The following is a 26,833-nucleotide window of genomic DNA, read 5'->3' as shown; positions in this document are numbered from 1 at the left end:
TAATGCCATAACAGCTGATCGGCCTACTAGAAAATGGCAAGCTAAGAAGAAAAAAGAGAAAACACAAAATTATATTTCGGTCACGATACTTCCATACACACAATATAGATTGGATAAAGCTGGGAAAATATCGATGTGTGGCGTATTCGAAGTTTGCGGTATTTTGAAAACCAATATTCGATCGTGTCTTTAGTATCGGAAATAATAAATAAAATTTTTAAAAATTATTTTTATAAAATGTTTGATTTTCAGCCTCCATTAGTTATATCACACAAGTTAAATGTAACTTCTCCATTGTAGTAACATTTTACTAATTTCTAAGATGAAAATTTTCCGGTTGCAAGTCAAAATATGTAGGAACATGTTCTTAGGTATATGGGAATGAAATCTCTATTGAACTTAGATGTTGCTCCGTGTAAAAATGGCATATATAAGTTGTAATGTGGTGAGAAATTGTATTATTACAAATTTTATTTTTCGTTTTTCCGAGAGCTACCACACTAGTTCAATTTTATGTTTGGTCTTTAAAGAAAGAAAATTCTGTTGGTTGATCAACATACATATTTACAATTTGGAGACCATCATATTTTAGAACTAACTAGTTTTATTTGTGAAAATTCGTTGTGCGTTTTATTAAAACTAATTGATTTTAAACTTATAATGTCTGAACTTCAGTCATCTCTTCTGTTAAAAAAACAATTGGCAGGTAAGTTCAACAATTTCATGAGCATATTATATATATGTATATACATACATGACTGTATGTTCATAACATATTTTAGTTTTGTTGTTGTCCGCATGGTATTAAAATTATAGCATAAGAAATTCTTACTACATTCATTTAAAAATTCTGTTAGGTGTTGATTTTAAATTTGTTTACTGTTATATTAGTTATAAAATTATATTAAATTATGTGTTTTTACTTAACCTTTTTTTTTTACTTCAATATAATATCTTAAAACAACCATTATTCTGCATTATTAGTTTTGAAATATGTATGTATGTATGTCTTGTCAATGTGTTCTCTTAGATGTTCCTATTTTCGACCAGAAATTATTGGAAAATCCAAGGACTTTTGGAATCAACATTTTGGATGCGTCAGCATCATATCTCTGCATACAGGGCCAAAATTTTAGTGTCAGCAAATGACAGCAAATGCATAGGCCATTTCCTGATATAAAAAATAATGCATGTTTTGGATGAATTGGGGAAACAATTATTTTCATATTCGTTAATTTAAAATATGACTATCCCTCATGGGATTTTTATAGAGCGCTTTTCCCCCAAAACCCTTAGAAAAACTTGCTTTTACGGTTTGCATCGGTTTTTAAAGGTAGGCCAGCAAGTACTGATATGACAATGCACTTTTAATCACGGAAGTCAATAGAGGGCAAATGCAAGCAATCGAAAGGAAAACCATCCTAAAATTACATTTATACTTCGATGGTTTATATGATTACCAACATCCGCGAAGGCCGCCCATGTCGCTTAATAAAGATGACAAAATAGTTTTACATATCCAAAATTACCCACGATTGACTTCATTGTAAGTGCAGTTGGAAGTCGGATTTCAAAAGCCGTAACATATTTGACAGTTTTACTTTATATGTAGAAGGTATTATGGACCACAAGGTGTACATCCAACTTTTGAGGGATAATTTATTCAAAGTGCTGTAAAACTTGGGCCTGAAAAAGAGCCCAAAATCTATAATGTAAGGAAGCAGATTAAAACCCCACCACAACCACCAGACCTGAATGCCATTGAGCATCTGTGGCATTTATAGGAAGGAAGGATCAGGCAGCACACAAAAACTTCGAAGGCAATGCCAAAAGATATTTTCCTATTAGAATGGGAGCTAATGACAGCGGCTCAAACTGAAAAGCTTGTAAATTCCTTGCAAAGACGCATGACTGAAGTATTGCAAAGGAAAGGCAATCCCAACATCGTGTTGAATCTTTGCTAATAGGCAACAAATAATAAAGTCTCCTGAAACTTTGCCAAAATTTGTCATTCTATAGCAGGTATTATATAAGTCGGAACAAGCCGGATCGGACGACAATAGCATATAGTTCCCATAGGAAAAATAGGAGAATTAAATAAAAAAAAAAATTAGCTTTGTTGTTTCTTAATTTTGTACCCTTTCAGAGGGTATTATAATTTCAGTCAGAAGTTTGCAACGCAGTGAAGGAGACGTTTCCGACCCTATAAAGTATATATATTCTTGATCAGCAACTCTAGGAGAGTCGATCTAGCCATGTCCGTCTGTCCGTCCGTTTCTACGCAAACTAGTCTCTCAGTTTTAAAGCTACCTGCAAGAAATTTTTATAAAAGTTGTCTTTCTATTGCAGGTAGTATATAAGTCGGAACGAGCCGGATTGGACGACTATAGCATATAGCTCCCATAGGAACAATCGGAAAAATTTATAAAAAAAATGTTGTAACTTTGCTGTTTTTTAATTTTTTTTTTTAGTTATTCGACATATAATAGTTAAATATTTCAGAATTACGGTTTATCAAAATCGGACGACAATAGCATATAGCTCCCATAGAAACAATCGTAAAAATAAATAAAAAAAATTATAACTTTGCTCCTATTTTAATTTTTTTTTAGTTCTTCGACATAATGGTCAAATATTTCAGAATTACGGTTTAAATTTCATTAAAATCGGACGACTATGTCATATAGCTCCCATGTAAACAATAAAATGTTAAAAATAAAAATATTAAAAAAATGTAACTTTTCAGAATTACGCTTTTAATTTTATTAAAATCGCAGAAAGATATATAGCTGCCATACGAACTATCGAATAATTGAGCTGCAAATCATCAAAGCGCAATGTTTTTAAACATATACGCAAGTAAATGATAATTTTAATGTTTTCAAGAATATTTCATTTTTGCAATAACTGCAGGGGTATATAAACTCCGACTTGCCGAAGTTTGCTTCTTTTCTTGTTTTTTTTAGTTCTTCGACAAATATTCTGAACTGTCAAATTATTAATTAGTCAAAAAGAATTAAAAATAAAAATTACATATTAAAAGAATTAATTAAAAAAAAATGTTTTAATATTTTTATTCTTTTCATCAGAGCTTTATGTTATAGTCGTTCGATTTTGATGAAATTTAAACCGTAATTCTGAAATATATGTCGAAGAACTAAAAAAAAATTTAAAAACAGCAAATTTATTATTTTTTTTATTTTTCCGATTGTTTCTATTGGAGCTATATGCTATAGTCGTCCGATCCGGCTCGTTCCGACTTATGCACTAGCTGCAATAGAAAGACAACTTTTGGCAAAGTTTAATGCAGATAGCTTTAAAACTGAGAGACTATTTTGCGTTGAAACGGACGAACATAGCTAGATCGACTCTTTTAGTGATGCTGATCAAGAATATATATACTTTTTAGGGTCGGAATAGATTTCTTCACTACGTTGCAAACTCCTGACTGAAATTATAATACCCTTTGCAAGGGTATAAACAAATTATAACATTGCTGTTTTTTTTTTTTTATTTCTTCAACTTGTAGTATTGGGTAAATATTTCAGAATTCAGTTTAAATTTCATCAAAATTGGACGATTTTATCATATAGCTCCCATAGGAACAATCGAAAAAATAAATAAAAAAAATTTTACTTTTCTGTTTTTTAATTTTTTTTTAGTTTTTTGACATATAGTAATGGTTAAATAATTCAGAATTACGGTTTAACTTTCATGCAAATCGGACGACTATATCATATAGCTCCCATGGGAACAAAAAAAAATATTAAAAACAAATTTTATTTATTTAACATTTTATACCCTTGCAGAAGGTATTATGGTTTCAGTGCGAAGTTTGCAACGCAGTGAACGAGACATTTTCGACCCTATTACGTATATATATTATTGATCAGCATCACTAGAAGAGTCGATCTAGCCATGTCCGTCTGTCCGTCTGTCAGTCTGTCCGTCTGTCCGTCTGTCAGTCTGTCCGTCCGTTTCTACGCAAACTAGTCTCTCAGTTTTAAAGCTATCTGCATGAAACTTTCCCAAAAGTTGTCTTTCTATTGCAGGTAGTATATAAGTCGGATCGAGCCGGATCGGACGACTATAGCATATAGCTCCCATAGGAACAATCATAAAAAGAAATAAAAAAATATTATAACTTTGGTGTTTTTTAATTTTTTTTAATTCTTCGAGATATAGTAATGGTTAAATATTTCAGAATTACGGTTTAAATTTCATCAAAATCGGACGACTATAGCATATAGCTCCCATAGGAACAATCGTATAGCTGCCATAGGAACTATCGAATAATTAAGCTGCAAATCATCATAGCTTGAATGTTTTTAAACATACACAAAAGTAAATCATAATTTTATCGTTTTCAAGAGTATTTAGTTTTTGGAATAGCTGCTTCCTTTCTTTTTTTTTTAAATTTTTAATTTATTCTCTTAGTTCTTCGACATATATTATTGGATAAATATTTCAGAAATACGGTTTAAATTTGATCAAAATCGGACGACTATATCATATAGCTCCCATCGAAACAATAAAAATATATAAACAATTAGGGTCTTCTTCTCTTTCAGTTGTGGATTTAATGCTCGGCATAACTCCACTTAAAATAATTTCTTTGTACTTCTCAGCATTACTCAAACCCTGAATCATCATAATTGATTTAGGTTTGTTCTTGGATATGCCTCCCCATACCATGATGTATGGTGAATTCTTAACGGTCGGTTCACAGCATTTTTCTGAAAAGCGTTCGCCCTTTCTCCGATGCACCTTGCAGAAGCCACCTAGTCCAATGGGGTTAAACTTGGAGTCATCTGAGAAAAACACTTGTGACCAATTTTCGTTATCTTTGGCCCAGATCAGCCTAATTTTCTTCATCCGCAAGTTATGTAGTGGCTTTCCACGGTAAGCCGACTTTGAATAGATCCCACAGAAATATAGTTTCAAAATTCTTGCCGATTCTCAGATGCTATAACAACAGCATTTTTGAGTCAAGCCTTCCCGTTCTTTTTTTCCTCTTTACTTCTTCGGTATCACGGTATTTATTTATAACTTTACGCACTGATGATTCATAACAATGTAATTGAGATGAAATTTGTCGTTTTAAACCAGTTTGATAAGCCAAAACTATAATTTTCTCCTTACGAATAGTCAATTGCTTCACAAATAATATTTTTGACTGGGTTATTTTAACAGCAGCGCTGTCAAATTGACGTTATTGTGTAGGTAATATACAAAGCCAATAATAAAAATAAAATAGAAGAGCATTTAAAGAATCCCCCCGCATACTGAAGGTAAAAATTCACTTATTTCATATTGCGGCTTATATGTGGCGATGGGTGTATTTGTGCCGATAGAGGTTTTATAATGTTCGTGCCGTGCTATGCCTACGCTCTGACACCGGTGTCTTGAATCAGATGTACATAGCTCCTGTGGTTGTTCTACTGAGTATAGTTGTTGGAAAGATAAGAACGAAAGAGAAGGAGTATCAGAGCCCTGAAGGGTTTGACAGCCGGTCATTAAGTCAGTCAGTTCTAGAGCATGAAAGGACGTACATGCGACTTGCAGTGTTATCCTAATTAAGAAATGGTAGAAAAAGAAGATGCACCTCTATTACCGGTGCAAGCTCGGTCATCTCCGATATCAGAAGTGGTAAATGGCGTGTCTTATTAACTAAATCGATGCTGACAGAAAAAATTGTGACGCAAGCGTGTGTTTGTCTGTTTATGCTAGTAGACAAGTGACGGAACTGTTAGCAAAGTGGAAGAAGATTAACTATGAAGAAATTGCGGTATGGGTCGTGCTGGCTTACGCTGCGCATTTGGACAAACGGCTATTTACAACAAACATAACAACGCGAAGTGAACTGGAACAACAACGGCGTGCCTATGCTCTTCACAAGCGTAGTGATTGTCAAACCCCTGAGCATGAAGCAGAGATTGCCGTGGCAAAACTGGACCTAAAATTGCAGAATGTCGAAGCAGGAGATCTGGAGGAGGAAGTGACGTAAAAAGCAACTCGATTCGCAGCCACACTGTGCCGGGGAGGCACATGTCAACCGTGACATGTTTCAAGTGTGGCCAGCTGGCCATGTCGCAAACACATGTACAATGGCCCCATCATCGTCAAGTAAGTGTATGTGTGAAATGTCGTCGATCCAAAGGGAATCTTGTACCAACACGGTGAGCCCGTTCCATACTTTTTGATAAAAGATTACTAGTGAGGTACAAAGTACAGGAACTTCTGGCATCCATACAGTCATACAACCTTGCTGCCCCCCTTTGCAAGCTCAATGTTATTGGTAAGGATGAAGAATGGAAGTGACCGTTTGTACATTGTTTTTAGGGAGTTGAATGCAAATACGGTCTCAGATAAATACCCATTGCCCATTTCACAAGTTTTGATATGGTCAGCGGGTATTATCAGGTTCCTGCTTTCATCAAGTCAGATAGCCAATACGAGTTCAAAGCCATGCCATGTGTTTAAGAAACGCATCATCAGTGTTTCAGCGAGCCATATTTCGAGCCTTGTGTGAATTGTCCAATTCGTTATACGAATTTTGTATGCAATTGCTTACATTGATGATGTCCTAGTTGTGGCTAAAACAAAAGAAGAAGCTTTCCCTAGACGCAAGGACGTCTTGAAAAGTCTATCGAGTGTTAGGTTTTCCCACAAAATTAACAACTGTACCCTTTAACAGGCAAGTGTAGAATATCTAGGATATCAAGTTGAAAAGGGTGAAATGAGACCAAAAGCACGAAAACTGTATCCGCGTTGTCGCCACTTCAGTCAGTTACGCAACTCAGACAATTTTTCGGTCCCACGATTTTCCGAAATTATGAAACCTTTGTATTTATAAACTTCAAAAAAACAGCAAGTTTTAGTGGCGTGACAAACATGAACAGGTGCGCCAAGAGATTATATCGGTATTGGTTCTTATCATTTTTGTTTCCGGAGAGAGTTTCCGGTTGAACTTCGCACTGACGCTAGTGGAGACGTGTATGCTGCAATGCTGATGCACAAGGTTAGCAGTAAGCCGAGAGTCTTCGAGTACTATAGCAAGATCAAACATTTCCGCCACTATCTACATGGTCGCCTATTCGTGGCATACACGGACTGACACTAGCCGCCACAATACTTTGAGTTTAAGGTGGAAATATAGGAAGGGAAGTAGCAAGGCACGTGTAGATTCCCTCTCACGCAATCCATTACCAATTGTAAAGCCTACTACTAAAACAAAAGAAATGCGAATAGTGTTAGCAAACATATTCGATGACTGGCTGCTCGCGGAGCAGCATCGAGATTCCGAAATTTATGAAGTTGTGTCAAAGCTTGAAGACTCAAAAACGTACGAATATACAAAATCGATGTCTGGCGGTAAATACCACGAGCGTTTAGATTGTTCGTGATTAATCACGTCCATGAGGCACTAATACACATGGGCTGGGAGAAAACTTTAGATACACTCAGTATTGGTTATCGAGTATGTTCAAATACGTATAAAAATTTGTCGACAATTGCAAAACATGCAAACTTTCCATATCGACTTCGGGCAAAACACAAATAGAACTCAGTCCCATACCGAAAGTCAGTATACCTTGGCATACAGTATGCCTCAACTATTTGTAAACCGATTCTTAAACTGCTTAAATTGTCTACCTGAACATCGGTTTTTCCAACTATCTGGAAAGATTCTTTTATTATTCCACTCCATAAAAAGGGACAAAAGTCGGATGTTCAAAATTATAGAGGTATTTCTAAATTGTGTGCAATACCTAAAGTATTTGAGAGCATTATTACTTCTCAATTGCAACACTTGTATTTCTCATGCTGATCTGGAGTGCCTCATTTGGGTCATTTGCTCTTTACTTTGCTCATCAATGATCTTCTTTCTGTCAAACCACATTCTCGAGTACTAATGTATGCTGATGATGTTAAACTTTGTCCTATAATAATTAACAATCGGGTTTCGGCTAAAAGTCTGATATAAATTGTTTTTAGAGAAAGTGTCAGTCTAACCTCTTAAATCTGAATTGCCTCAAATGTTACGTAATGACTTTTTATAGGGTTACGCCTTCATTTATAAGCTATTCTCTTCATAATATGTCACTGGACCGTATATAAAAATTAAAATTCGACTGTCACATAAAGCCAAGTTAACAAGGCTTTGAGTGTTCTTGGGTTAATTAAGCTATGGTCGAAAGAAATTGACGATCCTTATACAGCTTAATTATTATTTACTTCCCTTGTCCGTCATAATTTAGAATATTGCGCTCCCGTTTGGAGTCCCCAATATGAAGTACACATTGATCGTTTTAAGTCGGTACAAAATAATTTATTTTTTCGCCCTTCGTGGTTTGAAATGGGATCAAAACGTAAGATTTACTTTTTACTCTAGTAGATTACTATTGCTTAATTTACCTACTCTTAAAAATCGTAGAATCATGCATGGAACTTTTTTAATGCACAATCTTGTCAAATGTGATATTGGTAAGCCCTTTACCTTGTATGTGCCTATTAGACCAACCCGCAACTACCATCCTCTTAACTTACCAAGATGTTTCTCAAATATTGGCCTCCATGAACTCTTTCGAGTTCTTTGTAATAATTATAATAATATATAATCCAATTTTTATTTCAACATCTATCCCTGTCTTAAAAACTACAGTTTTAACATATTTGCACCGTACTTATTTTTATTTTTTTTATAAATGTCTATATTATGTTTTTTTCGCTAAAATGGCCCGTGCGGAACAAGCTCGTGCTTGGTTTAGTTGGGGCATTTGTTTGTTCGGTTTATAGTGCATCAACGGTCAACAATAATATAATAATAATTACCAGTGTTGTCCGGTTATCCGGACGTTAAGTCAACATGAGGTGTTAGGGCTACTGATTTATTTTGTTCGGATGTCCCTGGCGACACCACGTCGCGACCGACATATTCGGGTAATGAATTTATTTTACCGCCGGTCTTAGTATCATTGTAGCGGCACCTAAGATCGGCAGCTGTGGTGCGGGTTGTGAATCGCGGGGAGCGGGTTCCACGGCGTTAGCCAAAGGCTGCCCACCGATGGCGAGTTTTTTGCACTTTTGGGATTCGGGCACCGATAGCACAGGGCTAGAGATCTGCGAAAAGAAAACTTAGAAGGGAGGCAACAGAATTACAAAACCAAACAAACTTAACACCAAATTAAATGTTCAAAATGATTTAATTTATTTAACACAAATTAATCACAATGCAAACGCGAAGCGATTGTTCTGTTTTTTTTTTTTAAAGTTTGAATTTAATCCCCCTATTTTTCCTGCTTTTTATATAGATCGTTGGGACAAAATTCAAAATATCTGCTTTTGTCGGCATCTGCACTCTAAACATTGTCCCGGTTTTTCAAATATCAATCTCATGTAGTAAAATAAATTTAGAAATGTCTTTTGTTTATTAAAATTGATAAAATTATCTCTGATTTTACTTGATTAAAATTATTTTTGACTAAACATTTACTAAAATGGCAACCTGTGAAAAAAGGCTGTGATTTGACCTTGTGAGAAAATTGCAATCTTAGATTTTTTTAAATTTTTAGTATACAAACATGGTTTTAATGTAGGAAATCAGAACAATAGATCAAGAGTTGTGTTTTAAATTCGGTTAGAAAACATAGTTGTGATACAAACGCGTTCAAATTTTTTAACGTAAAATGGTTTCCTTGTTTGATAAGTTTTTACGACAAGGATGAAATTTTATTAGGTTTTGGGATTAATGGTTATAAATATGAATTCAAAATGACAACGTGGAAGATAGTGGTCTAGTAAACATTATCGTACATAGAAAGCCATCTAGTACCGCGCGATGCAATTGCACCTGACCGCCCCTCAGAGCGTGTGACCTATGCTTTAATAAAATAAATATTGATCAAACCGGAAAGTTCCTTTTGTACTTATATCAAATAAAAACACACGAGGTAAATAAGTCGTGGCGATCGAACATTCAATACACAAAATATCAAATATTAAATTTTGTGACGAAAAATCAATAAGCATTTTCTACTAGATAAATACACGTTTTAAATGTTTCCATTCGGCGGACCGCTTCATCCAGGTATATTGCCTACAAAGAAAAAATTTTTACCAGAATTTTAAAGCAAGTACTTAAAATTTTTTGAAATTGTCAATTAGAGACTTTAAATCATTTCATTTTCAGATTTACTAAGAAAAGGTTTTTAATAACTTTTAAATTATTGGGTGTCATTCGACACGTTTTTTCAACAAACTTTAAACTTTGTTTAAAAAGTAAAATGTATTATAAACTCGGGCTCAAGAACACCATTTATAAAATATAATAGTATGTCACTTTCATCGCTCTTTTTCATGAACCAATTACTTTTCCTAAAGTCTGGGTATGCAATCCCTATACCTTTCGATTGGTGTATTACTCGTTACGATCGGACCAACACAGCAGGTTTTCAATTCTGTGGCTATATATATGATTGTAAAGTCCTATGCACACACTCACTACATGTCCATGATTGGCTTTTTTTATTTTTATTTTTTTTTTTTTGAAAAATATTGATTTTTTTGTTTTTTCCCAGAGTATTTGAAATTGTATTAGTCCTCAAAGCGTAAGGAAGAAGTCATGTGAGGTACAGGTTAATAGCATGCAGATGGGTCTGCCCTACCTTTTATCCCACAGATTTTCAATAATATGTTTTGCTTCAATATACCCTTGAGCAGGGTAATGAAGTACTTATATAAGTCGGAACGGACCGGATCGGACGACTATATCATATAGCTCCCATAAGAACAATCCGAAAAAAAATATAAAAACCTTTGCTATTTTCTATGATAATTTATAAAAAAATGCTTTGATATAAAGTGATGGTGTACTTAATAGCTTTAAGTCAGGGTATGTAAACTCGGGCAAGTCGAAGTTTGCCTTTACTTGTAGGGTTGCAATTCGTTTAAATGATATTTCTGTGACATCTCTTAAAAAAATATTGTATTAATGTATTTATATTTATGTCGTTTCAGAACTGAACAAAAATCCAGTGGAAGGATTCTCCGCTGGTTTAATTGATGAAAATGATATATTTCGCTGGGAAGTCTTAATAATTGGACCACCAGATACACTATAGTACGTTATTAATATTTAATTATTTACTTTTTATACTCTTGCAAAAAGGTTTGCAATTTAGTGAAGGAAACTTTCCGACCCTATAAAGTATTTACTCTTGATCAGTAGAAGAGTCGATCCAGTCATGTCCGACCACCCGTGCGTTAATCATAAAACTTTCCCAAAAGATGTCTTTATATTGCAGGTTTTATACAAGTTTGTAACGAGCCGGATCGGTCGACTTTATCATATGCTTCGGCAACAATTTAAAAAAATAGAATTTAGCTGTATTTCAATTTATATAAAAATCAAATCGCATCTTTACCATATAAAATGTCTGATATCCATATTCGAGAAAAAAAACTTAAAACATTCGATATTGTTCAACAGTTGCCCCGCGCAGACGTGTTTTCTATCACTCCACCAGTGTGTTCGTAAGCGAAATTCTTAAACTTTAATAAAAAACTTAACAAAAATAAAACTTAAAAGCGAAAAGACGCTGGAAGCAATACCAAATCGCAAGGGCACTATTCCCTTGCAAATCTAATAACCGGAAAGAACTAATAAACCAATATTTGACCTAATGCCGGCAATCAAACCAATAACAAGTGCACTAGGTAAACCTAGGAGTCTTAGTCGCGAAAAACAGCAACAGCTGCAAGAGCTGCTGTACAAATCACAGGAGACAAAAAAGAATGCATTGTCGTTGACTGCGCCCGAAGAAGAAAGCTCTCTATCGCCCCGACTTCTATGCCCATCTCTCCTGCACTGACTACGTCAGCATCTAAAAGCACTACGGGCAAAGATACAACACCATTAGTAGTTGGCGTCGCACCGAATTATCCGAGGCATTGAATATCAACAGATTTTCACTCTTGGAACCTGTAAAATTAGCACCAAGAAAATCAAAGCCCCATCCTATATTTATTAGAGAGAATAATTCGAATGCCCTAGTTAACAAAATAGTTGAGCTGGTCGGGAAATAACATTCACGTTATTTTCCTTACTAAATGAAAGTTGGACTAAACTTAAAACTAAAACAGAAGATTTCAGAGTCGGTCCAAAACACTTAAACGTTTCAAAAGTACAAAGGCAGCAAAGGATTTCAAGATTTATAAAAGGAATAGAACCCGATGTGGCCCCTTCAAAATCACCGAGGTTTAAAAAAAAATGGATTCCTTGCAAAAAATGTGAAAAATCATAATGAACAGAAACAAAAAACCACAAGACGAGCTAGAGCCAGACCGCAGAACTTTTAAGAAAAACGAAGTTCACCCGATCTACAGTGGTCCTCATAGACTTAAGCCACTGCCACTACCATAAACTATTTTCTTAATAACTTTTATGAACTTACTTATTTCGGCCTGAAATTTTTACATTTTGAAACTCTGTTGTTCACAGTAAAAAAAATGTCAAGTAGGAATTTGGGACTCTCAAAAAATTGACTAAATGTCAAAAAGGAGTATTTCACTCTGCTCATATACTTAAGCCACCTTGAGCTAAAATCGTTAAACTTGTGTTTTTTCCGGGAAATTTGTGCTAGTTATTTTCTAAACTAAAATATTGAATATTAATTACGTTTCCCAAAAAAAATTTGACCGCTATGGCTTAAAACAAAAATACAAATCCGGCCGAAAGAAAGGTTATATGGGAATATTACGAAAAAACACAAAAATTCTACAAATTTGTAAGACTTTACATTTTTCGCGTCGTAAAGTCAGAAGTACCATTGCATTTTATAAGAAACATGGAACCTGGGAAAATATTCCACGTGAAAAGCCCAGAAAAACCACTTTAAACGACGATAGACCGATTGCCAAAATCAATAAAGCCGATCCGTTCTTGACTTCGAGCAAATCAGAGGTTAAATGGTGGCAGATTATGGCGACTAAATGAGTTCGGGTTATATAGACGCATTGCGCAAAAAAAGCCATTGCTGTCCATTAAAAATGTTAAAAAGAGCTTTCAAAAAGGTCCCAATTTTTGGAACATGATTGTTTTGGAGAGACGAATTCAAGTTTAATGTATTTGGGAGTGATAGTAAACCATATGCACGACGCCCTCCCAACAGACAATTGGACCCCAAATACACGAAGGAGACCGTTAAACATGGTGGCGCATCGATTATGGTATATGGGGTTGTTTCATCGCATCGGTTGTAGGTCCCCTAGTGAAGATAGAAGGTATAATGAACGGCGAAATGTACATGGACATTCTTATTAACAATTTATCTGGAGAATATGCCAATAACTTGCCACTTGCCTGAATATTTCAACAGGACAACGGCCCGAAACACACCAACAAGATAGTCAAGTCGTGGCTTAACCAACAGGTAATCAATGTTTTGCAATGGCCACCGCAGAGCCTAGACTTGAGCCCTATAGAGAACTTGTGGGGAAGTCTTAAGCAAGTCTTAGGCCAAAAAAAAGCAGCAAATTAAAACGATTTGTGACGAATTTTGCGAGAAGAGTGGAAGAAAATCACCCCTCAACAGTGTATGTCTTGGCGATTCAATGCCAAAGCGTTGCTCAACTGTTCTTAAGCGAAGGTCATCCCACTCAATATTTAAGCAGATTTATTACAATTATTGTATAAAGAATATTGGGCAAATTTGTACTTTTTCAACCATTTTTTTCATGGTGGCTTAAGTATGTGGGCAGGACATTTTGGAGGTCTCAGATTTTTAAAGTTTTTTCGTTGAATATATATTTTTATAACTTGGTTATTCTTCTATTAGAAAACTGATGCATAGAACTAATGATACACAAAAAATTGGAGGTGTGAAATAAAAACTTCTTAATTTTCGTTTAAATTCTTGGTTGAAGTCTTGTGGCTTAAGTCTATGAGCACCACTGTACATGTCACAGTACCTTCAGTACCGAAGAAGAGCCGTACTAACGGAAGGGGCCAATGCAATGCACAAACTGCCAGGAATATGACCACACAAGGGTCTAGGGGCAGTAAAGGTCAGTCTGTGTAGCTTGTGTCCTGCCAATAAAGAAAACTCTCTAATGAGTGTAGTAACTGTGGAGGAAACCAAACAGCAAACTATAGAGGCTGTCCTGTCTAAAAGGAGTTAAAGACTCGTATTCCCTGGCAACACAAAATTGATAAGATGCTTGCATCTCAGCAGTCCAAATAAGCCATGTCTTGCCATGTCTTGTGGAATGCCAACGGCGTATCCCGGCATAAACTAAAAATTTATTTAAAATTTAAAAAATATTTTTTTTTTATTTATAATATTACTAAATTAAAAAAAAAACGATACATTTCATAAAATACCCTTAAAATGCAATTTTACATCTGTAGTGGTCCTAACGACTTCGTTTCTTCGTTTCTTCAAATCAAATTTGAATTTATTTTCTTTTAAATCCATTCGGCTTATAAAAAATTTACCCATAAGAGTTTATACGTTCTACGGAACCGATCATCCAGATAGCAAAGCCCACGGCGGAACCGGCCCTTTTATAAAAGACCGCATAAAACACCACTTTCACCAAAGGTTTTCACAAAATTATTTACAAGCTACATCGATAAAGTTACATCTGGGTAACTGCAATCTTGGCATTGCCTCTGAAAATTGACCACCTCGCTTTTCAGTCTTTGAAGGCCACTTGAATTATATCTACAAATCTCTTGGAGATCCCTTCATAGTAGCAGTTGACTATGATCCCAGGCATCCGCACTGGGGATCTCGCCTTGTGAGTACCAAAGGATGGCAACTATATATAATGCAATCATCAAAACATACAACAAACTGGACTACGTGTTCACCAGGCACTCCTTCATTCTGGCCAGCAGATCCCAGAAAGCTTCTAGGTATAATTGATTTTGCTGTGCCAAAAAAGTGCGAATTCGCTCCCAAACCTACCATCGATCCTTACCAGTCCTGTCCTGAAAATAATCTATCACCCCCACAGGCTGAAGTCGCACAGAACCAACTGGCTTAAATACAAAAAGTATTGAACTAGCCCCGCAGTTCAACATCAAAAAGGACATCGATTGCTTTGCCGACGCACTGGAATCTATACTCGTCGATGCAGCCAATATCTCTACATCACAAGAGAATGATGTGCAGACTAACCAGTACAAAACTAATCTTCGAATTGAACAGCTCGTTTCGTTACGTTTTGATACGTAATTGGCAAACCAGAAGATCACCATTTGACTTACATCTTCCAACCAAACCTTGCATATAATTTTATTGCACAACCGACGCATCCAATTCGTACTGAAACAGAAACAGGGTCAATTATGTTTCGGCCAAACGAAGGTATCCAAAGTCATCAAAGAGCAATTGAAACCTTAAAAGTTTTCAGACGGTGACTTGATTACTCAAATCGCAGTTGAAGCATTTTCTAAATTGTCCAACGAAATCACAAGACTTGGCTACTTCCCAAAAAACAAAAAAAAATGCTTAACCATAAAAAAATCATACACAACCAGCTTTGTACAGAAAAATTAATTTACTCTCGTGTGTCTCGAAACTATTCAAAGATGACTTCTGACGCGCAATAATCCCATATTCAAAAGCGCAATGTTAACCCGGCACATCAATTTGGCTTTCGAGAAAGTCCTGGAACCATAGAGCAAGTCAACAGAATAACATCAAAAATACGAATATTTAGTATCTTGAATGCTGCAGTGCAATTCTGCTTGACGTAGCACAGGCTTTCGACCGAAATGAATAATGAACAAAATTAAAAAGATTTTGAATTAACTCACAATATAGTCTTCTCAGTGAAATGTTGCGATACATTATCAGAAGCTGTATTTTCTAAAGGTAGCGCCCTTGATCCAATTTATATTCACAGTGAATATTCCCACAAGCGAGCGTTCAAGGACATCTACAATCGCAGTCGATACCGCGATCATTAGTCGGTTTAGATGCCCAACTCAAGCAAGAGCACTTCTAGCTGATCACCTCGTGGTATTAGAGTAGTGGTTGTCAGACTGGCGTATGCAAATAAATGAACAAAAGTGCAAACATAACGTTGATTCTCAACAGAAAAATGTGTCCCGGCGTCCACCCTTCACACATCGAAGCTAAGAAAATACATCTAAAACTTCACTGGATTATAAAAGCCCGTTCTCCTCTCTGCCTGGACTACAAGGTCCTTCTCTACAACTATAGTCAGCGTTAGCTGCTCTGTACTGGGAACAGTTCCCGTTTTGTTGCTTAATGATTTTGGAAAAAGGTATACCAAAAGTTTAGGAATCTCTATGGCTATTTTAAAGTATTTACAAAAAAGTTTAAAAAAATATAAATAAAAATAAAATAATTCCAAAACTTTTGTATTAAGATTAATTATGTTAAGGCAGCGTGATTAGCATTTGACAATACCTTTTTAACGACACAAAGCAGCAGCAGTTTAGAAGTTGAAGGCGTGCAAAGTTTAGCTATTTTTAGTCGATTTTCTGTTAAATAAGCTAGATCATTGTGGACGGCCTTCCACGTAGTGACGATGAGCACCGGAAAGCGTGGGCAAAGAGACTACTGTTGGAAATCAAAAAAGAATAATCCAATCTTAATAAATAATATAGCAATCGAAATGAAGTGGTTTCGTTAGAATTTGGTTCCGGAGAAATGGGATGAAAGTGCGTCCAATGACTCCTCGGTCATCTCAATCCGATAATCCGTTCAAAAGATATTCAACAAAAAAGGGGTACGGTGCACAAAGACAGTTCAGCGAAACTGATATTAATATTCATTAAAAAACACCTATATTTTGATTTGTATGCCAGTTGCTATACCGCTTTCATTCAAAAGCATTTTTCATTTGGATCCGTCGTTGTAGAACTGAGGTACCGAACTGAGGTACCGAAAACCTGCATAATTCCAACTTTGTTTTACGGTATTGAAGGATAAGCATGCAAAGACTAAAAGTTGCCTTCAACTCAATTGCGCGATATGTTTTTAGATTAACTCCCGGGAACACATAACATGTTACTCAAATAAGATGTGCATAAAGTTAGCAGTACAACTTTCAAAATCAAAATTTTTTTTTTTACCATAATTTGCCGTTAATTATCCGTAAATTATTCGTGAAGAAAAAAATTTGCCGCTCAATTTTTTTAAAAGTTATCCAATGCTAACTTGATATCAAGTTAGCAGTACACAAAACTAAACTTTAACTTTTTGAAAAATTTCCTTTGCAGGAATTTGCCGTTAATTATCCGTAAATTATTCGTGAAAGATTAAAATTTGCTATCAAGTCTGTCGGCGTCGACGTTTTAAATCAGCAGTCAAACACACACTCATTGACCTGATCGCACGTCTTTGTGTTAGTAATTTGCACGGCGAAACTTGTCAATATGTGTGTGTATTATCTTGCCTACTGAGGAGCTGCAGCGCAGCGGCAGAGGCCGACACGCACATTGTAAACCCGCAGCATATTATTGAGTGTGTGGCGACCACTGTGTCGACGCCGACGCCGACAGAGCTCTGCTCACGTCGACGCCAAAAACGCACAATTCCCGCGAAATCTGTAGCTTAGAAAAACATTGTCTACAGTGGATGGGAGCACATTTTAATATTGGTGGTTTTTAATTAATTGAATAATTAAATAGTTAGTTTACTAATGTCCATATAAATAAAAACTGCGTTCCCACACTCTACCCAATGTTTAGAATTCTGCGCCTTGGGCGACGACGTTGGCAGAGCCATGTCGGCGGCCGCGTGTTTTATATGTTTTTGTATGCATGTGTTAAATTTTGTTTTTTATTGCTTTAAAAAATATTAAAACAAGAGCAGCAAATTTTATTCTTTCACGAATAATTTACGGATAATTAACGGCAAATTCCTGCAAAAGAAATTTTTCGAAAAGTTAAAGTTTAGTTTTGTGTACTACTAACTTGATATCAAGTTAACAGTACACAAAACACAGGGTATGTTTTAAAAAAAAATAGTTAAACACGATCGGCAAATTTTATTCTTTCACGAATAATTTACGGATAATTAACGGCAAATTCCTGCAAAAGAAATTTTTCGAAAAGTTAAAGTTTAGTTTTGTGTACTGCTAACTTGATATGAAGTTAGCAGAACACAGGGTTTGTTTTAAAAAGAAAAAAATAGTAAAACACGAGCGGCAAATTTTATTCTTTCAATTTCTGCAAAAGAGATTTTTCGAAAAGTTAAAATTTAGTTTTGTGTACTGCTAACTTGATATAAAAGGTTTTTTTTTTTTTAAATAGTAAAACACGAGCGGCAAATTGTATTCTTTCACGAATAATTTACGGATAATTAACGGCAAATTCCTGCAAAAGAAATTTTTTGAAAAGTTAAAGTTTAATTTTGTGTACTTGATATCAAGTTAGCAGAACACAGGGTTTGTTTTAAAAAAAATAGTAAAACACGAGCGGCAAATTTTATTCTTTCACGAATAATTTACGGATAATTAACGGCAAATTCCTGCAAAAGAAATTTTTCGAAAAGTTAAAGTTAATTTTGTGTACTGCTAACTTGATATCATTGGATAACTTTTAAAAAAATTGAGCGGCAAATTTTTTTCTTTCACGAATAATTTTCGGATAATTAACGGCAAATTATGGTAAAAAAAAAGTTTAGATGTTGAAAGTTGTACTGCTAACTTTATGCACATTCAAATAATATTTTTGAACTGGGCTTTGAGTCATGGATTAAGTTAAAAACCCTCTTATTTCTGCATAAAAAAAAGCCGCAGTACTTAATTGAACATGTGCAACCTGGCTTCGTCAGCTGGAACAAACAACATTGTCTGCAAAAGATTAAAATTGGCGATGACGGAAAAACACTTTTTCATACAGGCTGTTCCCTATTGGAATAACCTCACAAACAATACAAAAAGTATAAGAAACGAAACGCACTTTAAAAGCGAACTTATAAACTATTAAAAGGGCACAAACTGATTCTCATTTTAATTTTAATTTATTATTCTTAATGTTAATCTCATTTTGTTTTAAAATTTAATTCATTTCTTTTTGTTATTCCTGTCACCAAAACCTATTAAATGTATTAATCTGTAAATGTTAAAATGAGTATTGTTATTGTAACGTAATGTAATGTAATTGTAACGTAATGTAATGTAATTGTACTTCTAGTATTTAAGTTTTATTGTACGAATCACAAAATATTTAAGTATTAACAATCACAAAGTGACCGATGAATCTAAAGAGACTTAATCTTATATCGTCGGGATACCAAAACAAATAAATTAAATATAAAATGAATGCGTTCCTGACAGTCTTCGTCCAAGACATAACAGACCTCCGTGGTTTACACAAGAGCTGCAAAGACCTAAAAACAAACACTTACAAAAAGTACAATCGGATTTTAATGTTCTTAACTGGCAGTGCTATTCTATGGATTTGAATTGGTGTAAAACCGAATTTTCAAATAATCCGAAGCAATTTTATAACTTTGTAAATGTCAAGCAAGAAAACTGCGCCTTGCCTTCATTATGGGGTTATGGCACTACATTGTTGGCCTCATTCATTGCTCATTTGCTTGCTATGATTCCAATGAGCAATGAATGAAGAAAATTGTCAGAACCGATACCCGATATTTTTTAAAACCGGATTTTGGTATAAAAATACCATTTGCTGAAAAACCACCTGGGCCGATACATCAATGAGCAAAATTGTATCCTGCAAACTGATAGTTGATTTATTTTTTAAATGCAATTTTCTTTTTCATCACATTCAATATTATAAATATCCTCATCGTCATCAGAATCGCACTGCAGATCGTTTTCATATTCAGCTGTAGACTGAAGGTCCAAAAGTCTTAATACTTTTTTTTGAGAAGGGTTTTTTTTTATTTTTTCTTCGTTCTCTTTCCATTAGAGAAACACTCGACAACAATAAATCCAAGGAATATATAACTGTTTAAAGCATCAGTCATAGTATTGAGTCGACTATTTTTCCTTGAATGCACCAATCTATTTATTTTTTTTAACTTTGTTGCGTGCTTCAGAAGCATTTTCGTTTAAGGCTCCTAGTGGGCCAAGCTCGAAGGGTAGCTACGCATATATAATGAAAACGTTGTTTCACACAATGAGCGAAAATTTTCCGAATTTATATAATAATTGGAAGAAATGGCGATAAAATGGCGTGAAATTTATTTAAAAGATCTTCGTTGAAGCTGTTAATATATGCTAGTAGTTTAGTATTGGCAAAAGCTCTCCTAGCCGTATTACCATCATTGGTATTGCCGCTTCCATTCTGCTTGGCCCATTTCCCATTTCGTTCCTTTCAATTTTATCATCACTATATGCCATTTCTTAAATTCAATTTTATATGAAATGTTCAAGGCAAATTCTAAAAGCCGGATCTAGGCATGCAATGGACTTACTCCAAACTGCACAGCTCCAAGCTTTGGGACATAAAGTTCAGAATTAAAATCTGTTATTTCTAATATTTTTGTTGGAGTGACACCACAGATTGGACAACATTGCGTAGATTTAGTTCCAGTTAAAACGTTTAGCACTTTGCCATCAATAAGTGTCATATGCATTTCATACGTTACTGTATATCACGATTTTCATTCAATCTATAAACAGAAGGTTTGAGATTATTAATTTGAGATTCTAAAAGGTTCTTTTCCATCATTATGTGGGCCGTAGTTTCTTTTACTAATTAATCTAAAAAGAGGTCTGCAAAATCGTATAGATTGTGGTGTTCTGTTCCATATGCTGTGATCAAAAGAGTCTATAATTTTTATTGGTATAAAATAAGTCACAAAAATGGAGTGCCAGGTGTTTTGGTAGCGAACTTGCTTGTATATTAAATGACCCGTTGAACCATCAAATCAATAGCTGCAAATTATTTTGATTTTAGAACTGTTTGGAAACTGATTTAAAACATCGCCTTGCATTTTAATAATTCTGTGTGTGTGTGTATGATTCGAAAGGTTTTGTAAAGATACTTGGTCGGCTGTTTCTGAAACTTTTGTATCTCCAGGACGGCATTGTAATTTAAATTCCATTATTAAAATATAGGTTGGATAAATGTACTTTTATTGATAAGTCTATTGTTCATGTATTGCTGCTTTGTAAGTGAATTTTTCAGAAGGTAAGCCAAAGCTTCATCGGGTGTAAGTGGAATGGGTTTTTGCATATCAAATTGCTTTATCGATTGAGTATTCGGGTGTTGTTAAGGATTTTTTTTAAGAACAAAAGCCGTGCCCTTCTTGCTATGTTTCTTTGCAAGGATTGCTGCAGCATGTGCAAGAAGATTTGTGACACAATTATTTGCGAGCTCAGCTGCCAATTTCCTTTTTAATTTTGTACCCGCATTCGTGTACGATAAGGTTGTGGACGTCCCATTTAATGTGGTGTTTTGCAGGTTTCATCAATAGAAATTGATATTTTAGACGCCAACCATAAAGTATGCTTAGACATGAACCGTTTAAGCACGTAGTTACATTTGGGAAGATATTTATGAATGTAACTTAATTTTTTTTATTAATTTTTTGTGTATACACGTTGAATTTTTTGATTGTTGCTGCGCCATATTTCAAAAAGTTCGCTGTGACTAAACTCAAACGTGCCTATATATTACCAAAATGTGAGAAAAGGGGGATGAACTGGGATGAGTTTTTGGTTTGTGGTTATAGACAAAACTCACAAGTACACGGAGAACGCATGTTACTTTAAAAAAAAATACACTAAATCTTTAGAACTACTCATAAAATAACAATATACATTTAACAGTGCATAATTTAGTTGAATTTTGTGGACCAATTAAACGCGTGTGACACAACATAAAGCCAACGTTTAAAAAACGGAATCTGATTGATGTTGATGTCAAAACGGAATGAAAAAGCGAGGTTTAAGTAGTATTCTTATAGTTGTCTCTGTCTCCGAGCTTCAATGAATCTGTCAATGAATGAGACGGACAACGTAATGTCATACCCGTATTAGTACGATTAAACTAAACTAAGGCGTCTACTGACTCTGAAATTACTGATGTATTTGCCAAGCTCTTCAAAACTAGCTATAGTGCGGATTCTTGTTTAAATTCATTTTACCCTTACAATTTTAAAAGGTCAAATTGTATTTTTTCCCCGGTAAAGAAAGTTCTCTTCTAAACACTAACATATTCTCCAGGACCGAACGGGCTTTCTGGGTGCGTGCTTAAGTTTTGTGCCTCAACTATTTGTAAAACGTTTCATAAACTTTTTCAATTGAGTACCTCAACATCACTTTTTCCAACCATCTGGAAAGATTATTTTATTATAAAAGGGGACAAAAGTCGGCTGTTCAAAATTATAGAAGTGTTTATAAATTGTCTGCAATACCTCAAGCATTTGAGCGCAATATTACTTTTCATTTGCAACATTTGGGTCCTCACTTATGTATATCACTTATTCAACCTGAGTTTGTTAAGCGAAGATCTACTACCACGAACCTACTTGAATTGATATCTATGGCAGCTAAGACGCTGATTCCAATATGATTAATAAGAAAATGCAGACTGATGTTATATACAAATTTTAATAAGGCTTCTTATTCTGTTAACCGTTTTCTTCTTTTATTCAAATTAGATCAGCTCGGTTTCCCATTAATCTATTAACTTTGACTTCAAGGTGTTTGAATGGAAGTCTCAGACGGTTATTTGTGAAAACGCTGATTCCAATATGATTAACGTAACATATGGAGTGCCTCAGGGTAGTCATTTGGTTCTTTTGCTCTTTACTTTATTCATCAATGATTTTCCTTCTGTCAAACCACATTCTCGAGTTCTAATGTATGATGATGATGTTGAACTTTAATAATTTATAATCGGGTTTTCGATGTAAATTGATTTTAGAGATGGCGTCAATCTTAAATCTGAATTGCGCCTTCATTTATAAGCTATTCTCTTCATAATATGTCACTGGACTGTATATAAAAATTAAAATTCGACAGTCACATAAAGCCAAGATAACAAGTTAACGGTGGTCGAAAGAATTTGACATTGACATTGATCGTAATAAGTCGGTACAAGAAAATTTCATCGTTTCGCCCTTCGTTGTTTGAACTGGGATCAAAACCTAGGGTTACCTTCTTACTGTAGTAGATTACTATTGCTTAATTACATACTCATGTAAATCGTAGAATCAATCATGGAACTAATTTTATGCACAATCTCGTTAAAGCCGCTTTACTTTTAATGTGCCTTTTTATTCTAGTAGATTACTATTGCTTAATTTACATACTCTTGTAAATCGTAGAATCATGCAAATTAAATCGACGCTTAGTGAATTAAAAAAAAAAAATTATTTATTATTTTTCATTTCTAATTCACTAGCTTCAACAATTGTTATTAATACCGAACATAACTTACACTGCTCGCGATACTCAGTTTGTCGACCGATCAATTCGGATTCAAAATCAATAATCAAACCTCGGCTTAAGAGATTAATCTCAAAAATCTGATTAAGAGAGTCTCCAAGAGAGTCGGAAATTAGGATGATGAAATTTGTCAATTAAATTTGAAATTTAAATTTTGCAGAATTGAAATTCTGCCGGAAATCGATGTGTACGTTAGCGGACTTGGGGCTCCCTTTTTGGGGCTCTGTGTTTACAATATCGGCTTGGATGTTTACAGAATCCGTTTGAAGCGGAGAGTATGAAACTGATCTGGGTGGGAATCGATTGGAGGCTTTGTTTAAAGAGTGGAAAAAAGCTCTTGGCTTAAAGTTGTTTTTAAATTGGGCAAGGGCCCTAAGTAATGTGTCATATAACTTTTAATGGGACCAACCCGCAACTACCATCCTCTTAACTTGTCAAGATGTACCTCAAATATTGGCATGAACCCTTTCGAGTTCTTTATTATAATTATAATAATATATTTGATCAAATTTGCATTTCCTATCCCTGTCTTAAAAACTACGGTTTAAACATATTTGCACCATACTTAGTTTTAGTTTTTTTATAAATGTCTCTATATTATGTTATTTATTGTTTATATTTATTTATAATCGCCCACTATGCTAATAGGACCCACGCGTACAAGATAGTGTTTGATTTCGTTGGGCCACTTGCTTGTACTGTTTTTATATATAGCAATATAGTACACGTCCCGAGCATTTCAAGTGCTTCGACCTAATTTAATTTTGAACGTGCGGGCATTTTCTTGAAAAAAAATTCTTTTAAGGTATTTATAAAAACACTTTCACTTTTAAAGGAAATGAAAATTTAAGTCTGTCATACGATTAATGCATATGGGTGGATGCGGGGGTGTGACAACAGTCAATACAAACCATGTGGTGAACATTTACGGTGGTTAGAGTTAATGCGTAGGTGGAGTGCGAACAAGACATTGTATGGCTATAAACCATCCTTGAACTAAGGAGAATATATTATGAAATTTTTCATCATATTCGGCTCGGCATTGATTTTTATATATATAGATTATACAAATAAAATAAATTACATTACAAAATATTAATAAAAAGTATCCTATTTTCTACTTGTAGCGAAGGAGGATTTTTCAAAGCACATCTCTACTTCCCCAAAGAATACCCGTTGCGACCGCCCCGAATGAAGTTTGTCACAGAAATTTGGCACCCAAATATCGAAAAAAATGGAGATGTCTGTATTTCCATCTTACATGAGCCCGGAGACGATAAATGGGGGTATGAAAAAGCTTCGGAACGCTGGTTACCCGTGCACACAGTGGAGACTATCTTGATATCTGTAATATCAATGCTAGCTGATCCCAATGACGAGTCTCCAGCAAACGTAGATGCGGCTAAGGAATGGAGAGAATCTTATACCGACTTCAAACGCAAAGTTGCTCGTTGTGTGAGGAAAAGTCAAGAAGAGTGCTCGTGAAGCAGATTGCCCTAAATTTGTATATTTATATTAAACATTTTATACATTAAAAGGATTAACTGAATTATGAAGATAACTTTTTCAATTTCTTCGGCGTTTTCGTGTTTTTTTAATATGTTGACCATTTTATGAAAGGCTATATAATTTTCGTTAGCATGCGATGAATGAAGAAAACTCATAGGTTTGAGTCGCAAATTATTAGAAAATGAATGTTTAAGTTTTATTTTAGATTCATTTATTTTTATACATGGCTTTTTTTAAAATTGGAGAATAATTAATTGTAGAGCTAGGTTGTCATATATTTTTTTTAAGTTGGATTAAACGTTATTTTTGTCCTTAAATCATACTGAAGGCTGTAGTTCCCGACTATTAGATACCCGTTACGCAGCTAACAAATTTCAAAATAAATATTCCCCCAGAAAACAATCAGGTTATAGCTGGCGCCTTCTGCCGATCTGCACTGACGACACTACAATCAACGAGCGAGCAGTACCTCACTCACGCTACAGCGTCACTATCTTATGCAGAGCAGCGATAAATCACACATACAGTTTCCAAAATACTCACACAAATTATGCGCGTGCATTTATTAGTATGTGTGCTTTCCGCTGCTCTTTATGGTCAAATTCATTTTTCAAATAAGAATTGACGTTAAAGCAAAACATAAATTGCCAAGAAAATCGCAAATTATAGCTGGATTTTGAATATTTTTGTGTCTACCGATAACCTGTCTCAGAGTGACAGTACATACTTTCACAATTTGTGGGCGTTCCGTTTTGAAATTTACCTGGGCTGCGTTGGAATTACAATAATCTGCATGACAAGTCCCAAGTATCTAGCTTTTATAGCTTCCGATATCTCGACGTTCATACTGCCGGACCAGGCTAGATCGACTCGGCTATTGATCCTGATCAAGAGTATATATTTATTTTATATGGTCGGACACGTTTTCTTCTACCTGTTATATACTTTTTAAAGAACACAATATGTTCCTTTAATCTACGAGTAACAGGTATAATTAAATTTCAATTGAATATATATTTCTTTAAGACACTACACGAGTTGTCAAATTGTGTAAAATCAGATATTACAACTTAGACTGCATATTCCACAGACATGGTCAATGGTTTAAGCCGGGTTCGCTTTGTAAACATTTGCAGAGGATATTGTAAAATTGGTTAGAAGCTTGCAACGCAGTAAAGGAGACATTTTCGACCCTATAAAGTATATAAATATTCTTGACAGAGCCGGACTTTGGACCCTGCTGTGGTGACTTGCGGAGAGGGCGAAAGGTCGAACGGTAAAACCGTGGACCTTGGACGAGGAGGCAAATAGCCGAAAACTAACGGTAAACAAATGCCTATTTTGGCAGGCCGAGCGCAGAAACTGAATCAGTCCTTTGTTACCAGTCCTTAAGTAAACCAGTAATTAGTGAAACAACGTGAAAAACCAAGTGGAGCCGTGCAGAGTCAACAAGCAGCAAGATCGCTACGTCGAGATGTTCGGGACTTAGAGTTTGTAACACAGGTAGCTTAGGCGCTTTGTAACAACTTCTGTCTCGATTTAAGCTTGGCGTACTGCCTTGCGTGTCAGGCAGAGTTTAACAAAAAGAGTCCTTCCACAATGAACCGTGGGTTTGGAACGGAAGCTGTCAAGAACTAGCTGACTTCCTACGCCGGATTGTCCTGCGAGAGTTGTACAGGTCTAAGGACGCGCGTTAGAACGGCTAGTGTCTCGAAAGGCGTATGCGATGAGTGCCAAGCAGTTCATTTCTTGACCAACGATTTTAGGTTCCAAGCTTCCGGCTGCACAACTCCCCACTGACTGACCAATGGGGCAGCGATTCCGAGTGAAAATAAAATTTACACAGAACATTGGCACTGGTTTTACGGCGGCAACACAAACGTGCAAAAAAAAAACACGCGAGTAATAA

General features: G+C 35.2%; 1 protein-coding gene across 2 annotated transcripts; it reads left to right on the top strand.

Moving 5' to 3' along the window:
• The first annotated feature begins 491 nt into the window (after nt 1-491).
• On the top strand, nt 492-24,964 carry LOC128265090 (ubiquitin-conjugating enzyme E2 G1-like). Of its 2 annotated transcripts, none has more exons than XM_053000902.1 (3): nt 492-706; nt 11,020-11,122; nt 24,543-24,964. In XM_053000902.1, exons 1-3 carry the CDS (start codon nt 661-663, stop codon nt 24,898-24,900), a joined length of 507 nt encoding a protein of 168 aa, XP_052856862.1. In that variant the 5' UTR covers nt 492-660; the 3' UTR covers nt 24,901-24,964. The 2 variants fall into 2 exon arrangements, with proteins under 2 accessions (XP_052856862.1, XP_052856864.1); XM_053000904.1 differs by having other exon boundaries at nt 688-706; nt 24,548-24,964.
• The last annotated feature ends 1,869 nt before the right edge of the window (nt 24,965-26,833 follow it).

This window comes from Drosophila gunungcola, unplaced genomic scaffold (genome assembly GCF_025200985.1).
Source record: "Drosophila gunungcola strain Sukarami unplaced genomic scaffold, Dgunungcola_SK_2 000092F, whole genome shotgun sequence".
Classification (NCBI taxonomy): domain Eukaryota; kingdom Metazoa; phylum Arthropoda; class Insecta; order Diptera; family Drosophilidae; genus Drosophila; species Drosophila gunungcola.
Note: the sequence above shows the minus strand (reverse complement) of the source record. Positions and strands in the feature narration are given on the sequence as shown.

Bases quoted from the DNA above. Each gene is read 5' to 3' on its own strand.
- LOC128265090 (XM_053000902.1), top strand. From the start codon at position 661: ATGTCTGAACTTCAGTCATCTCTTCTGTTAAAAAAACAATTGGCAG. The intron at 707-11,019 runs GTAAGTTCAACA...ATGTCGTTTCAG, and splicing joins GTTAAAAAAACAATTGGCAG to AACTGAACAAAAATCCAGTG. The intron at 11,123-24,542 runs GTACGTTATTAA...TTCTACTTGTAG, and splicing joins GGACCACCAGATACACTATA to CGAAGGAGGATTTTTCAAAG.